Source organism: Hyaena hyaena, unplaced genomic scaffold, assembly GCF_003009895.1.
Source record: "Hyaena hyaena isolate Hyena2069 unplaced genomic scaffold, ASM300989v1 scaffold_936, whole genome shotgun sequence".
NCBI classification, from domain to species: domain Eukaryota; kingdom Metazoa; phylum Chordata; class Mammalia; order Carnivora; family Hyaenidae; genus Hyaena; species Hyaena hyaena.
The window spans coordinates 730669-744937 of record NW_024081568.1 but is presented as its reverse complement, the minus strand read 5'-3'; the positions used below and the strand labels follow the sequence as shown (position 1 = coordinate 744937).

Sequence of the window (14269 nt, the reverse complement as noted above, 5' to 3'; positions counted from 1 at the left end):
GTAGTCCCAGTTCCAGGAAAAGCCTCAGCTGAAGCCACTCTCGGACTGCCCTCGGATCTGCCAATCAAAAGAAATGTGTAACATTCCTGTAGTCTTGGAGACAGTCAGGGCTGGGAACTGCAGGTAGTTACTTTGTACAAACTTGCCAATCAATCACTGCTTGCGTAAGTCCCACGTAGATTCTCTGAGCCCACCTCATAATTGGTGATTTTTAGACTCTTAAAGGTCATGATTGGGTCCCACCAAAAGTAATGGTCGCCTCGCAGACACTGAATGGTCAAAACTGTTACTATGCTGTTACTATGGGTGTTGTACAATTATGATTGGTGCTTATGTAATGATGCAAAATGTACAACGTGTGCACGGTTACACCCCCGCCCTTACCCCATAAAAACCCTGCTCCCCACTGTTCGGGGTTCCACTTCGCAGCCTCTGCACCGGGAGACAGGTGAGCTCCTGCTCAAGCTTGTAATAAAGACCCTTTTGTACTTGCATCAGTGCCGGCTCCTTGGAGGTCTCTGGGGACTCGTGATTCGGGCATAACATTTGGTGCATTGGCCGGGAACCCCAAGACCCCCAGGATCCCCAATCCGAAGGGTCAATCAACCGGTAAAAAACTATTTGTCTCTGTTTGTCCAGTCCGTCAATTCTATGTTCTGTGTTCTGGTGATCCCGGGGAAAGTTGTTTCGGGAGGTGGCCAATAACGGTTGGGGCAGACGCGCCAAAGGGCCAAGGCCACGGGGGTCCTGTGAAGAGGTTCCAGGCCCCCATCTGTGGAGGGTACTTGGCGACCCTGTCTGTGGAGGGGACCCGGCGCCCCTATCTGTGGAGGGGACTTGGCGCCCCTATTGGTGGAGGGGACTCAGTGCCCCTGACTTCGAAGGAACTTGGTGTCTCACTTTCTGATTGCCCCTCTCTTAGATGGAACTCGGTAAAAGGCAGAGGGAGTTGCTACCGCAAACCGATGCCTCACTTTTCTAATTGCCCCTCTCTTAGGTGGAACTTGGTAAAAGGCAGAGCGAGTTGCTACCACGAACGGGCTTGAGGCCGGCGTCTCACTTTTCTGTTGTCTAGCCTTCTGTGTCTGTGTCTCTCTGTGATTGTCGATTTTCTCTCTTGGTGTTTATCACCTTGTGACTGAGACTGACGCTATGGGACAGACTTCATCCAAACCCCTGGACTTAATGTTAGCCCATCTTGGAGAGGTTAAAAAAAAAAAAAAAAATGAGCTCATAACCTCTCGGTGATTGTCAGGAAAGGTCCATTCCGAACTTACTGCAGCTCAGAGTGGCCTGGTCTCTATGTAGGTTGGCCACCAGAGAGGACCTTCAACCGCGATACCATTCGGAAGGTCGAGGATCGGGTTTTCCGACCCCGAACGGGGCATCCAGACCAAGTCCCATGATGACCCACCCCCTTGGATTAAAAGGTCTTGCCTCCACAGAGACCTGAGGTCCTGGCTGTAGATGAAAAGCACCCACCCTCCCGAGAGTCAGAGATGCCGAAAAAGGAAACTAAACCCTCTGCGCCGCTCTACCCTATCTTACAGAGCAGAACAGAGGAAGAATTAATTTTCCCCCTCCTTATCTAACCCCTCTACAAGGCGCAGCGGAAGGGGCAGGGGCGCCACCCGAACCGCTGGCGCCCCCTGCCCCACCAGCCCCAGCAGCCCTGAGGCGGGCGGAAATGGGCCCCGCTCAAGGGACCCGAAGCTGCCTTGGAACGACGCCTGAGGGACCAGACTCTACTGTCCTGACCCTGAGGGCCACAGGCCCCCCTGATGATAGCGGCAACCAGCCCCACCATTACTGACCCTTTGCCACAAGCGATCTGTACAATTGGAGGTCCCAAAATGCTCCATTCTCCAAGAATCCCCTCACCCTATTAATCTATTAGAAACTGTTTTGTTCACTCATCAGCCCACCTGGGATGACTGCCAGCAATTGTTGCAGGTTCTGTTCATTACTGAGGAGCGGGAAAGAATCCAGTCGGAAGCCAGGAAATTGGTTCCTGGGCCCACTGGAGTTCCCACTACTGACCAGGCTCAAATTGACGCTGGGTGTCCCCTAGCATGGCCAGATTGGGACTACAACACGGCAGAAGGTAAGGAGAGTCTCTTAGTCTACCACCAGACTCCGTTGGCAGGTCTCAAGGCTGTGGCTCGCAAGCCTACTAACATGACTAAGGTATATAATGTCAGTCAGGGACCAGAGGAAAGCCCTGCAGCATTCCTTGAGAGAATAATGGAGGCATTCCGCCAGTACACCCATATGGATCCTGAGGCCCCAACAAACCTAGCTGTGGTGGCCATGGCTTTTATCAGTCTGCTCCCGACATTCGTAGAAAACTTCAGAAATTAGAACGTCTAGGAGAAAAGAGCCTCCAAGATCTAGTGGTTGTGGCAGAAAGGGTATATAGCAACAGGGAAAGTGTAGAGGACAAACAGATAAGAGCTGAGAAGAGACAAAACCAGGGCTTGGCCAAGATCCTACTCGGGCAACTGCAGAATCGGAGGACTGGAGAAGATGCCTCAGGCAGTTGGCTTCAGGAGAAGAGAGACACTGGGCCAAAAACTGTCCCAATGTCAAGTGCACCTACTGCAAAGAAAAAGGACATTGGGTTAAAGAATGCCCCAAGAGAAAGTCCAAAGCTCCCATTCTAGTAATGGGAGATGACAGCGATTAGGGGAGACGGGGTTCGGCACCCCTCCTCGAACCCAGGGTAACCCTAAAAGTGGAGGGGAAGTCCACCGAGTTCTTAGTTTAGTGGACACTGGGGCTCAACACTCCGTGCTCCAGCAACCAGCTGGCCCTCTGTCAAACAAGACATCATGGGTCCAAAGGGCCACAGGGATAAAGCAGTATCCATGGACTACCTGAAGAACGGTTGATCTCAGTGTGGGCCGGGTATCCCACCCCTTTATGGTCATCCCAGACTGCCCATACCCCTTGCTAGGCTGCGACCTACTGACCAAGCTGGGAGCTCAAGTCCATTTTTCGGCCAAAGGGACTAAGGTATTAGACAAGGCTGGGCAGCCAATACATGTGCTCACCTTGGGGCTGACGGACGAATACCGCCTGCATGAGGTGCCGCTGACACCAGATGCAGGGATTCAACCTTGGCTCCAGCAGTTCCCGTCAGCGTGGGCTGAGACTGGAGGCATGGCGTTAGCAAAGCATAGGCCCCCAGTGTTCGTGGAACTGAAGCCTGGGGCAGACCCGGCCTGGGTCCGCCAATACCCCATGTCCCTGGGAGCAAAAAGAAAAAAAAAAAAAGGCATAACTCCCCATATCAGACTGCTCACAGCTGAGGGAAAAACTATCAAAAACAAAGAAGAAATCCTGGCCTTACTAAAAGCTTTATGGCTCCCCAAAAAGCTGGCTATTATTCACTGCCCAGGTCACCAAAAGGATGATAATCCAATTTCAAAGGGCAACCACCTAGCAGACCAAGCAGCCAAGCAAGCTGCTCTTAGGGCCAATCATACCCTGGCTGTTACCCTGGTTGACGCTGGAGACCCTACTCTCCCTAAAGTCCCCGAATATAGCAAAGAAGATTTACAATGGATCAAAAAGCGGCCTATGACCAAATACCTAGAAGGATGGTATAAATCGGCAGATGACAAACTCATCCTCCCTGAAGATCTAAGGATGAGAGCCCTGACCAAGATACACCATGCCTCCCATATGGGAATCAAAAGAATACAAGATTTAGTTCTCCATGCTAAGATAAAAATCAGAGATGCTAACTCTAAGATTGGACAGATTGTGGCCAATTGCTAGGCATGTCAACTCACTAACGCCATGAAAAATCCTTACAACCCCGGTACCCACCTGAGAAGAGGACGATCCGGAGCCTACTGGGAGACAGATTTTGCTGAGGTAAAATCAGGGCTATATGGGTACAAATAGCTACTAGTGTTTATAGACACTTTTTCAGGATGGACTGAGGCATATCCACCAAACACGAGACTGCACAAGTGGTGGCAAAGAAACTGCTAGAAGACACCTTACCAAGGTATGGATTTCCTCACATGATAGGGTTAGATAATGGACTTGCATCTGTGTCCAAGGTAAGCCAGAGGTTAGCCAAAGTCTTGGGGATTGATTGGAAATTACATTCTGTGTACAGACCCCAGAGTTCAGGACAGGTGGAAAGAATGGATAGAACCCTAAAAGAGACCTTAACTAAATTGACCTTGGAGACTGGAGGAGACTGGGTGGCTCTCCTCCCCTTTGCACTCTATAGACTGTGCAACTCCCCCTACCAGATGGGATTAACTCCTTTTGAAATCATGTTTGGGATGACCCCTCCCATCATTCCCAACCTCCAAGCACAGGTGATTAACGAGTTCGAAGATCAGCGCCTACTGAATGATTTGAAAAACATCAAGTGGGCCCATAAACATGTCTAGCCTAAATTGCATGGCCTCTATCCAAATAAAATGCATGATTACTAAAGATAGGTTTGAGTTTTCAACTTCCTGTTGTAAAGAAAGAGACTATTTGGACCCTTTGAAAAACATGGTTTATGCTTCATTGGTTCCTGAATTTACCATTAAAAAATCCTAAACACCTCTCAATTAGTTACTAAGTCCTCAAGTGGAGACTAAGGTTTCCTAAGTTAAAATTCTGCTAAGTATACTTAAGACTGATGGAAAATAAGGAAAGAAATCCCGTATGTAAGAAACTGATACATAAAAAGATGTAAGAAATGGAAATACATTTTTGTTGAAGGTAAAAGAAAGTAATTTTGTCATAAATAAGACTGGTTGTTTAGAGAGAAATGGTTTGGGGACAAAGTCTAAAGGCAAAGGAAAGGTGTAGAAGGTCCTTGAAGGGAAATCTTTCAAAAGGAATTTTATGTGTGCTCAGGATAGACTAAGGTTGAGATCTGTAATCCTATTTAGTATGCACTTTATATAACTTCCTAAGGTTTTAACAAACTTCCCAGGACTTGAAAAATAAAAAAAGTCTTTTGGCCAATTAGGCCCTTTTATTTCAGATGCTAAGTTACTTGGAAAAGCACTGTGTACAACAGTAAGCCTTAGGTTCTATTGCATGGGCAATAGAACTGCCCAAATATATATACAAATCCCAAAGTTTTAATGTTTTGGTATAGGGTTATCATGTAATATTCTGATTACTTAAAATAATATATGTCACAAAAAAATACTGAATTTCTTTGTCAATTGCATTATACTGAACTCTCATCAAATCTTTAACAATGTCCATTGGAGATTTTGTCATTTAAATAGATTGCTTACCTTCATGCAAGAAGGTCTGGGGGCAATACAACCCATAATACTTAGGTCCCAGTACCACCACCCTAATGATAGGGACCCGACAGAAGACCCATGATTGGGCCTTCAAATACACAAAAGAAGGGGGGAGTGAAGAGCCTGAAATTAAGTCCTCGGTTAGAAACAACCTCAGGCTGCATGTAGTCCCAGTTCCAGGAAAAGCCTCAGCTGAAGCCACTCTCGGACCGCCCTAGATCTGCCAAACAAAAGAAATGTGTAGCATTCCTGTAGTCTTGGAGACAGTCAAGGCTGGGAACTGCAGGTAGTTACTTTGTACAAACTTCCAATCAATCACCATAAGCCCCACTCAAGATTCTCTGAGCCCACCTCATAATTGGTGATTTTAAAAGACTCCCAAAGGTCATGATTGGGTCCCCCAAAAGTAACAGACGCGTCGCAGACACTGAATGGTCAAAACTGTTACCATGCTGTTACTATGGGTGTTGTACAATTATGATTGGTGCTTATGTAATGACGCAAAACGTGCAACGTGTGTGCACGGTAACACCCCCGCCCTTACCCCATAAAAACCCTGCTCCCCACCGTTCGGGGCTCCACTTTGCCACCCTTGCGCGGGGAGACAGGTGAGCCCCTGCTCGAGCTTGTAATAAAGACCCTTTTGTACTTGCATCGGTGCCGGCTCCTTGGAGGTCTCTGGGGACTCGCGATTCGGGCATAACAATAACCAACTGATCTTGACAGACCAGAAAGCAGTTATTATTATATAGAGTTTTACGAAGCTCTAAATATAACACAAGGATTCCCTACTTCCTAATATGCTTCGGTGTCAAACAATTTCCTCTCTACCCAAATTTCTGTCCTCACTTCTTCCATTCAGCTACCACATTTGAAATGTATCTTTGGTTTTTTGTTTGTTTTTGTTTTTTTTCTTTAAAAGATTTTATTTGTAAGCAATCTCTACACCCACCTTGGGACTCAAACTCACAACCCCGAAATCAAGAGTCGCAGGCTCTAGCGACTGAACCCTGAAATGTATGTTTGAATCGCCCCCTTTTTAAAAGCCCCTGAGACTGTTCCATAAAGTTAGTTGTTGGTTTAGGTCTACAACTGGGGCCTAGTAAGTAAGCCCTTTTAACAGCCTTGATGTTCAATGCTTCGGTACTACTCTTTGAATGACTGAAATACTTTTCCTTCCAACGTCTGGCACCGTGGTTTCACCAGCAAGTCATTGCAAGAAAACTAGTCTGTTTTCTAAACCTTGCCCCCTCCACATTACCAGGTAAGTAAAGAATGCACTGCCTTTAAAGGAACTGAGAAAAGAAAAAGGCAAAACTCATCTGACATTTTGTGGCAACATGAACATAATCAGCTGAGCTATCCGGACCAGAAGTTTGTGCATTTCAACGTGCTTCATCTTTAAAACTGTACGGACTTCTTAAGTCTCGGGGCTCGTCCATATTAAGGCAAGCCTCCTTTCCCGTTCTCTTGTTGGCTGGTTTCGGAACCTGCGCCCGCCGCCCGCCCCCCGCCCAGGCCCTGGCAGCCATGCGCCGAAGACTGCAGCACCCGAGCTCGCTGTCCGCAGGCGCGGCGGACCCCGCCCCGCAGGCCCGGCGCGGGGAGGGGGCTCTGGGCCAGGAGCCCGCCTCTGCGGCGGCCGAGCCGGGCGCCGAGTGGGCGCGCCGGGCCGGGGGAGGAGCCGGCGGCCGTGGCACCGCCTGTGACCGCCCGCCCCTTCCCGGACCGCTACTTAAGTGGCTCCGGCACCACCCCCGCTTCAGTGCGTTACTTACCTCGACTCTTAGCTTGTCGGGGACGGTAACCGTGACCCGGTGTCTGCTCCTGTCGCCTGCTCCTGCTAACCCATAGCCACCATGGTGAGTGGACCGTTCGCGGCGCCGCCCTCGCTCTGGAAAACGGGAAAGGCGAGCCCGGCGGCCTCGGAGGGCCTTTTAGTCAGAGATCAGCGCTCTTCGTTTTGGAGGGCGAAAAGCGAGGCGAGGGTGGGAGTGAGAAGGGCTGCGGCACGGAAGGGGGGGCGCACGTTCTTCTCGGTCTCAGGGAGGGGATGGCGGGGCGCCGGCTGCCCAGGCCGTGGTTAGAACTCTGTTAGCTCTTAACCTCCGGGGCGCGGTGAACCGAGACCTACAGTCTTTTCCCGCGCGTTCCCATCCCCCTTTCCTTCCGCCGCCTTTGGCGGGAGCGCGCGCCGGCTCTCCACGCCCTTACTTCCTCCTTAGAGGGAAGAGCGGAGGCGGGAAGGAGCCAGACAAAAAAGCGCACGCGCGACCGTTACCTTCCCGCCTGGGAGCGGCGGGACCGCCCTTGCAGTCTGCGCGTGCGCGCTAGGGTCCTGCGGGTTCACCGCTGTAGGGCGTGTCGTCTGTTAGCCTGAGTTGTTTCTTTTGTTTCTTTTTAAATGTTTTTAAACAAAACAAAGAGGCTGCATATGGAGAAAGTCTCCATATCACTGTGCTGCAGTACGCGAGCATATTAGGGCAATTCGCTCCCAACAGCATCTAGACTCCATCTGTCCTTCCTTGATCTGTTAGGAATGCGTGTAGGAGCAGCTGGTGGCGGTGAGGGATTTTGAGAGAACCGAAATCGGATTTTGGTCCAAATCTGGGCTGCTGATAATCCGCTGCTGCGCCCTTGCCGATGCGGGGGTGCGGGGCTGAGCCCAGCGCCTGGGGGAGCATAAGATGGTTGGCAGTGGTGGGGCCTCTGCAGACGTGGCCGCTGCGTGTATCTGCAGCTGCGCGTCCCACTGGCCACAGCCAGGCGCGCGCGCGCGCACAACCTGAATTGCTCATTCATCCTTCATCCTGTGCCGCAAAGCCCCGCCCTTTGTCCCTGCGGCCAGATATTTCCTCTGCACTGTCCTGGCCACGTGCTTCCTGTGATGGTAGCTGCCCGGAAATCTAGCCTCCTAGGCTAAAATGGAATTCTGAAGCTGAGCACTGGATGAATGGCCGCCTCCCTATCTTGGTGCTCAAAGGAGGAAGCTGTGACTAAGCTTTCTTGGTGTGGAACGAGGCCTTCCCAATTTAGGGGGTGGGGGGTGGAAATTCATGAAAATCAATGCAAATTAAAACGTATAGTGATACTCCCCTAGAAAAGGAAATGTTACATTTTTTAATCTACTTTTCCACAGCGCGAGTGCATCTCCATCCACGTTGGCCAGGCTGGTGTTCAGATCGGCAATGCCTGCTGGGAGCTCTATTGCCTGGAGCACGGCATCCAGCCCGATGGCCAGATGCCAAGTGACAAGACCATTGGGGGAGGAGATGACTCCTTCAACACCTTCTTCAGTGAGACGGGTGCTGGCAAGCATGTGCCCAGGGCCGTGTTTGTAGACCTGGAACCCACCGTCATTGGTGAGTTGGCCTCAGTAACCCAAGGGAGATCTCAGGGCTCTGGGACAGGAGGTGTGTCGTGAGGGCTCCACTGACGCCCGGGGGTTGAGCAGGCCTGTGCAGGTTGTTAGTGACGGTGGCTGCTTTGTTCTCCTCTTCCAGATGAAGTTCGCACTGGCACCTACCGCCAGCTCTTCCACCCTGAGCAGCTCATCACAGGCAAGGAAGATGCTGCCAATAACTATGCCCGAGGGCACTACACCATCGGCAAGGAGATCATTGACCTTGTCTTGGACCGAATTCGGAAGCTGGTATGTTTCTTCTCAGGAATAAAGTAAATAATGATCCTAAGGAAGACATTTGAAGTACGATCTTTTCATTTCAAACACAGAATAGAAATATCATGGAGTGAGGAAAACTGGTAAATTATTCCTTTATACGGTTTTAAAGTTTTCAACAGAAACATGAATNGCAATGCAAATTAAAACGTATAGTGATACTCCCCTAGAAAAGGAAATGTTACATTTTTTAATCTACTTTTCCACAGCGCGAGTGCATCTCCATCCACGTTGGCCAGGCTGGTGTTCAGATCGGCAATGCCTGCTGGGAGCTCTATTGCCTGGAGCACGGCATCCAGCCCGATGGCCAGATGCCAAGTGACAAGACCATTGGGGGAGGAGATGACTCCTTCAACACCTTCTTCAGTGAGACGGGTGCTGGCAAGCATGTGCCCAGGGCCGTGTTTGTAGACCTGGAACCCACCGTCATTGGTGAGTTGGCCTCAGTAACCCAAGGGAGATCTCAGGGCTCTGGGACAGGAGGTGTGTCGTGAGGGCTCCACTGACGCCCGGGGGTTGAGCAGGCTTGTGCAGGTTGTTAGTGACGGTGGCTGCTTTGTTCTCCTCTTCCAGATGAAGTTCGCACTGGCACCTACCGCCAGCTCTTCCACCCTGAGCAGCTCATCACAGGCAAGGAAGATGCTGCCAATAACTATGCCCGAGGTCACTACACCATCGGCAAGGAGATCATTGACCTTGTCTTGGACCGAATTCGGAAGCTGGTATGTTTCTTCTCAGGAATAAAGTAAATAATGATCCTAAGGAAGACATTTGAAGTACGATCTTTTCATTTCAAACACAGAATAGAAATATCATGGAGTGAGGAAAACTGGTAAATTATTCCTTTATACGGTTTTAAAGTTTTCAACAGAAACATGAATTGCTTGGTGTCATTTTTATAAGTGTCAGTGAAGATATATTAAATGAAATGCTTTGTGATTCTGGGAAGGTCTACATGTACATAAAAGTGTTTCTTGTCAAAGTAAGATCTATATTCTTAGAATTGTATGAAAGCTGAAAAATACATATAATCTGTCTTCTCTCTTCCTTGTTTCTAACAGGCTGACCAGTGCACAGGTCTTCAGGGCTTCTTGGTTTTCCACAGCTTTGGAGGGGGAACCGGTTCCGGGTTCACCTCCCTGCTGATGGAACGTCTCTCTGTCGATTATGGCAAGAAGTCCAAGCTGGAGTTCTCCATTTACCCAGCCCCCCAGGTTTCCACTGCTGTCGTTGAGCCCTACAACTCCATCCTCACTACCCACACCACCCTGGAGCACTCTGATTGTGCCTTCATGGTAGACAACGAGGCCATCTATGACATCTGTCGTAGAAACCTCGATATCGAACGCCCAACCTACACTAACCTTAATTGTTTTATTTGTCAGATTGTGTCCTCCATCACTGCTTCCCTCAGATTTGATGGAGCCCTGAATGTCGATCTGACAGAATTCCAGACCAACCTGGTGCCCTATCCCCGCATCCACTTCCCTCTGGCCACATACGCCCCTGTCATCTCTGCTGAGAAAGCCTACCATGAGCAGCTTTCTGTGGCAGAGATCACCAATGCATGCTTTGAGCCAGCCAACCAGATGGTGAAATGTGACCCTCGCCATGGTAAATACATGGCTTGCTGCCTGTTGTACCGTGGTGACGTGGTTCCCAAAGATGTCAATGCTGCCATTGCCACCATCAAGACCAAGCGTATCATCCAGTTTGTGGACTGGTGCCCCACTGGCTTCAAAGTCGGCATTAATTACCAGCCTCCCACTGTGGTGCCTGGTGGAGACCTGGCCAAAGTACAGCGAGCTGTGTGCATGCTGAGCAACACCACAGCCATCGCTGAGGCCTGGGCTCGCCTGGACCACAAGTTTGACCTGATGTATGCCAAGCGTGCCTTTGTTCACTGGTATGTGGGTGAGGGCATGGAGGAAGGAGAGTTTTCTGAGGCCCGTGAGGACATGGCTGCCCTTGAGAAGGATTATGAGGAGGTTGGTGTGGATTCTGTTGAAGGAGAGGGTGAAGAGGAAGGAGAGGAATATTAATTACCATTCCTTTCAGCTCTGCAGCATGTCACCCTCAGAACTTTAGCTTCAACATTAGCTGACAGGCATTAAGGCTTTTGGTTAGATTGTCTCTTAACTGTGATCATGTCTGTCTTTTCATGTGTACCTGTCAGGTTTTTCCATTATGTCTCAAAGTAAAGGCTTTATGAAAGGAAGTTTGACTCCTGTGTTTCTTCTAAACGTACTACCACTCGTCTACATCTGGAAGGGTTGTTATACCAAGTATCCCACTTCCTGTGTAGCTGCCTATATGGGGAAAAGAACACACTGGGCTGGGAAAGCAGGAGAGCTAGGTTTTGACACTGATCTGTTAATATCACCTCAGCCAGTTTTAGAATGTAGGTTAAAGGGGGCTTCGAAAAATGTACGGAAAAGAACCACTAGTCCAAAGCTAATCAAGCTTTTGAAATTCTTGGTTAATTAAGTACTAATGACAAATATCCTACAAACAAACACCTAACTGCTGCCAAAGGAGTTTGTTAACCTATCCATCTAACTTTAAAAGACTCAAAACTTTTGTACAAGAAAGCTGGCTAGAGGAACACTTGACCACGAAGAGGTAAAAACTTGTGTCTAGCCCTATCCTATTGGCAGGAGAAGGTGGGATCTGAATTCCTGGTGATGAATTTAAAAATTACCACAGGAGTAAACCAAATAAGCCATGGGTATAGGAAAAAAAAAAGCTTATGGATGTTTGTGGAAGAGCAGTGCTTTACAAGAGGGTGAAGTGGCAGCATACCATTTGTACAGGTAAGGATAGAGTTTACACTACTTGGCATAATGGGCTTTTTTTTTTTTTTTTTTTTAAGTTTGTGTGGGTGGCGGTGGAGGAGCAGGGACAGGAGAGAATTCTACATAGGCTCTGCACTATCAGCAGAAGCCCTACACCTTGCTGGTCATCAAAAACAGATCATAACCAGAGTCAAATTCGAGACTCCGATACAACCAGCCACCCAGGTGCCCCAACAGTGTACATTCTTTGAAGTATATAGTTTGGCTACATCTTAAGGACTATGGAGGAGACAGGCAAACAGGATGCAGATAGGGTTTCACCTGGGAGAAAATGTACACTTTAAATTTGGAAAGTATAAGGACTATTAAGTTCTGAAGATGTTGATACTTGGTCTAAACAGTAGGGAATACCAAAGTGTTTTGTTTTTTCCCTAAAAATTCACCAAATAGTTCTCTACTCCTAAAAGAAATAATCTGATTTGTCACATATTTCTGAGAGAAAGCTCTGTTGGGTGGCACTGCAGGCTGACAACACGAATGCAGCCACCATAGGTCCCAGGGGAGGGCAGATGCCAGCGCCTTAAAGTACCATGGGGAACCCTAAACTGAATTAGTGACCAATTGGGGAAGGAAGTTGGTCTTGCAAGATGTCTGAAGACCCTCTGGAATATCCCTCTGTTCTTTTCTGCAAAACAAGAAGGAAAAGTAGCTAGGCCAGAGCCTGGGAAACAGCAACAAAGCAATGCAGAGGAGTTTGCTTTTCAGGGAGATGTCCCAGATGGCCTAAAACCAGGGAAGCAAGCAGACATTCAGTATAGATTGTGTGGTGGTGCCTTTTCAGAGTTCTGAGGCACAAGGCAGGGACAGGATAGAGAAGCCAGAGTTTCAACTGCATCTGTTCTGTTTGGGGTGGGTTTTGTGTGTGTTGGGGGTGAGGGGGGATTATAGTTTTAAGAAAATTAAAAATCAAGGGGCATCTGGGTGGCTCAGTCAGTTAAGCATCCAACTCTTGATTTTGGCTCAGGTCAGGCTCTGCGATGACAGTGGGCCTGCTTGGGATTCTCTCTCTCTGCCAATCCGCACTCCCCTCACCTCTGTCTCTCTCAAAATAAATGTTTAAACTTAATAAAAATTTTTAATAAAATATATTTAAAAAGACCAAAAATCTGTAAACAAAGCAAAACATTACGATGACAAGCTGGTAGTAATTTTATTATCTATTGCCACATAACAAATTGCCCCAAAACTTTGTGGTTTAAAACAATATATGTGTGGGGCACCTGGGTGGCTCAGTCGGTTAAGCATCCAGCTTCGGCTCAGGGCATGATCTCGCGGTTCGTGGGTTCAAGCCCCACATTGGGCTCTGTGCTGACAGCTAGCTCAGAGCCTGGAGCCTTGTTTTGGATTCTGTGTCACCCTCTCTCCCTCTCCCTCCCCTGCTCATGCTCGCTCTCAGAAATAAAACATTAAAATATATATATACGTGTATTACTTCAGGAAGTTTCTGAGGGTCAGTAATTCGGAAGTGCTTCAGCTGGATAGTTCTGTCTCGGGATTTCTCATATAAAGTTGTAGTCAAGATGTTGACTGAGGCTGCAGTTCTCTGAATGCCTCATTCGGACTGGAGGATTCACTTTCCAACATGGTTCACCTGCCTGCCTTGCAAGTTAGTGCTGGTTGTTGGCAGGTGGCCTTAGTTCTTCCCCACGTGGACCCCTCTCCAACAGGGCTGCTTGAGTGTCTTCAGTACATGGGAGCAGGCTTCCCCCAGAATGGGTGATCCAAGGGAGGGCAAGCTGGAAACTGCAATGTTATGACTTAACCTTGCAAGTCATACTCTCTCATTTCTACAATATCCCATGTGTTACACATGTCAGTCCTGTTCAATGGGGGAGAAAACTGTACATTGACAGGAGGGAAGAATCAGTAGGAGTTACATACAAACCCCTAAGTTTTGATGTTTCTATAGGATAGAACGATACCACTCATATTATCCTTCTTTCTCCCTGTATGCTTGATATTTGATTTTTTAAAAGGGAGGAAACTTGGAGTGCCTGGCTCGCTCAGTCAGAGGAGCACATGACTTCTGATCTCAGAGTTGTGAGCTCAAGCCTCGTGTTAGGTGTAGAGATCACTTAAAAATAAAATCTTGGGGCATTTGGATGGCTCAGTCAGTTAAGTGACTCTTGATCTCAGCTCACGGTCTTGATCTCAGGATCATGAGTTCAAGCCCCCCTTTGGGATCCAGGCTCAGTGTTGAGCCTGCTTAAGATTCTCTCCCCTTCCTTGCCTTCTGCCCTTTTCCCACTCTTGTGCACACTCTCTCAAAAAAATTTTTTTTTTAATAAAGAATAATAACTGGGACACCTCGGTGGCTGAGTCAGTTAAGCATCTGACTTCACCTCAGGTCATGATCTCACAGTGTGTGAGTTTGAGCCCCATGGTGGGCTCTGCACTGTCAGCGTGGAGGCTACTTCAGATTCTCTGTCTCCCTCTCCTTCTGCCCCTGTCTCTCT

At 48.5% G+C, this 14269-nt stretch overlaps 1 protein-coding gene across 2 annotated transcripts; it reads left to right on the top strand.

The window, feature by feature from the left end:
* Positions 1–7033: 7033 nt before the first annotated feature.
* On the top strand, positions 7034–11176 carry LOC120223012 (tubulin alpha-1B chain-like). Of its 2 annotated transcripts, XM_039221068.1 has the most exons (4): positions 7034–7141; positions 8419–8641; positions 8783–8931; positions 10020–11176. In XM_039221068.1, the coding sequence occupies exons 1-4, from the start codon at positions 7139–7141 to the stop codon at positions 10998–11000; spliced, it is 1356 nt and encodes a 451-aa protein (XP_039076999.1). In that variant the 5' UTR covers positions 7034–7138; the 3' UTR covers positions 11001–11176. The 2 variants fall into 2 exon arrangements, with proteins under 2 accessions (XP_039076999.1, XP_039077000.1); XM_039221069.1 differs by lacking the exons at positions 7034–7141; positions 8419–8641; positions 8783–8931 and adding exons at positions 9153–9390; positions 9532–9680.
* The last annotated feature ends 3093 nt before the right edge of the window (positions 11177–14269 follow it).

Coding starts and splice junctions, on each gene's coding strand:
- LOC120223012 (XM_039221068.1), top strand. Junction 8,642..8,782: donor CCTGGAACCCACCGTCATTG/GTGAGTTGGCCT, acceptor CTCCTCTTCCAG/ATGAAGTTCGCACTGGCACC. Junction 8,932..10,019: donor TGGACCGAATTCGGAAGCTG/GTATGTTTCTTC, acceptor TGTTTCTAACAG/GCTGACCAGTGCACAGGTCT.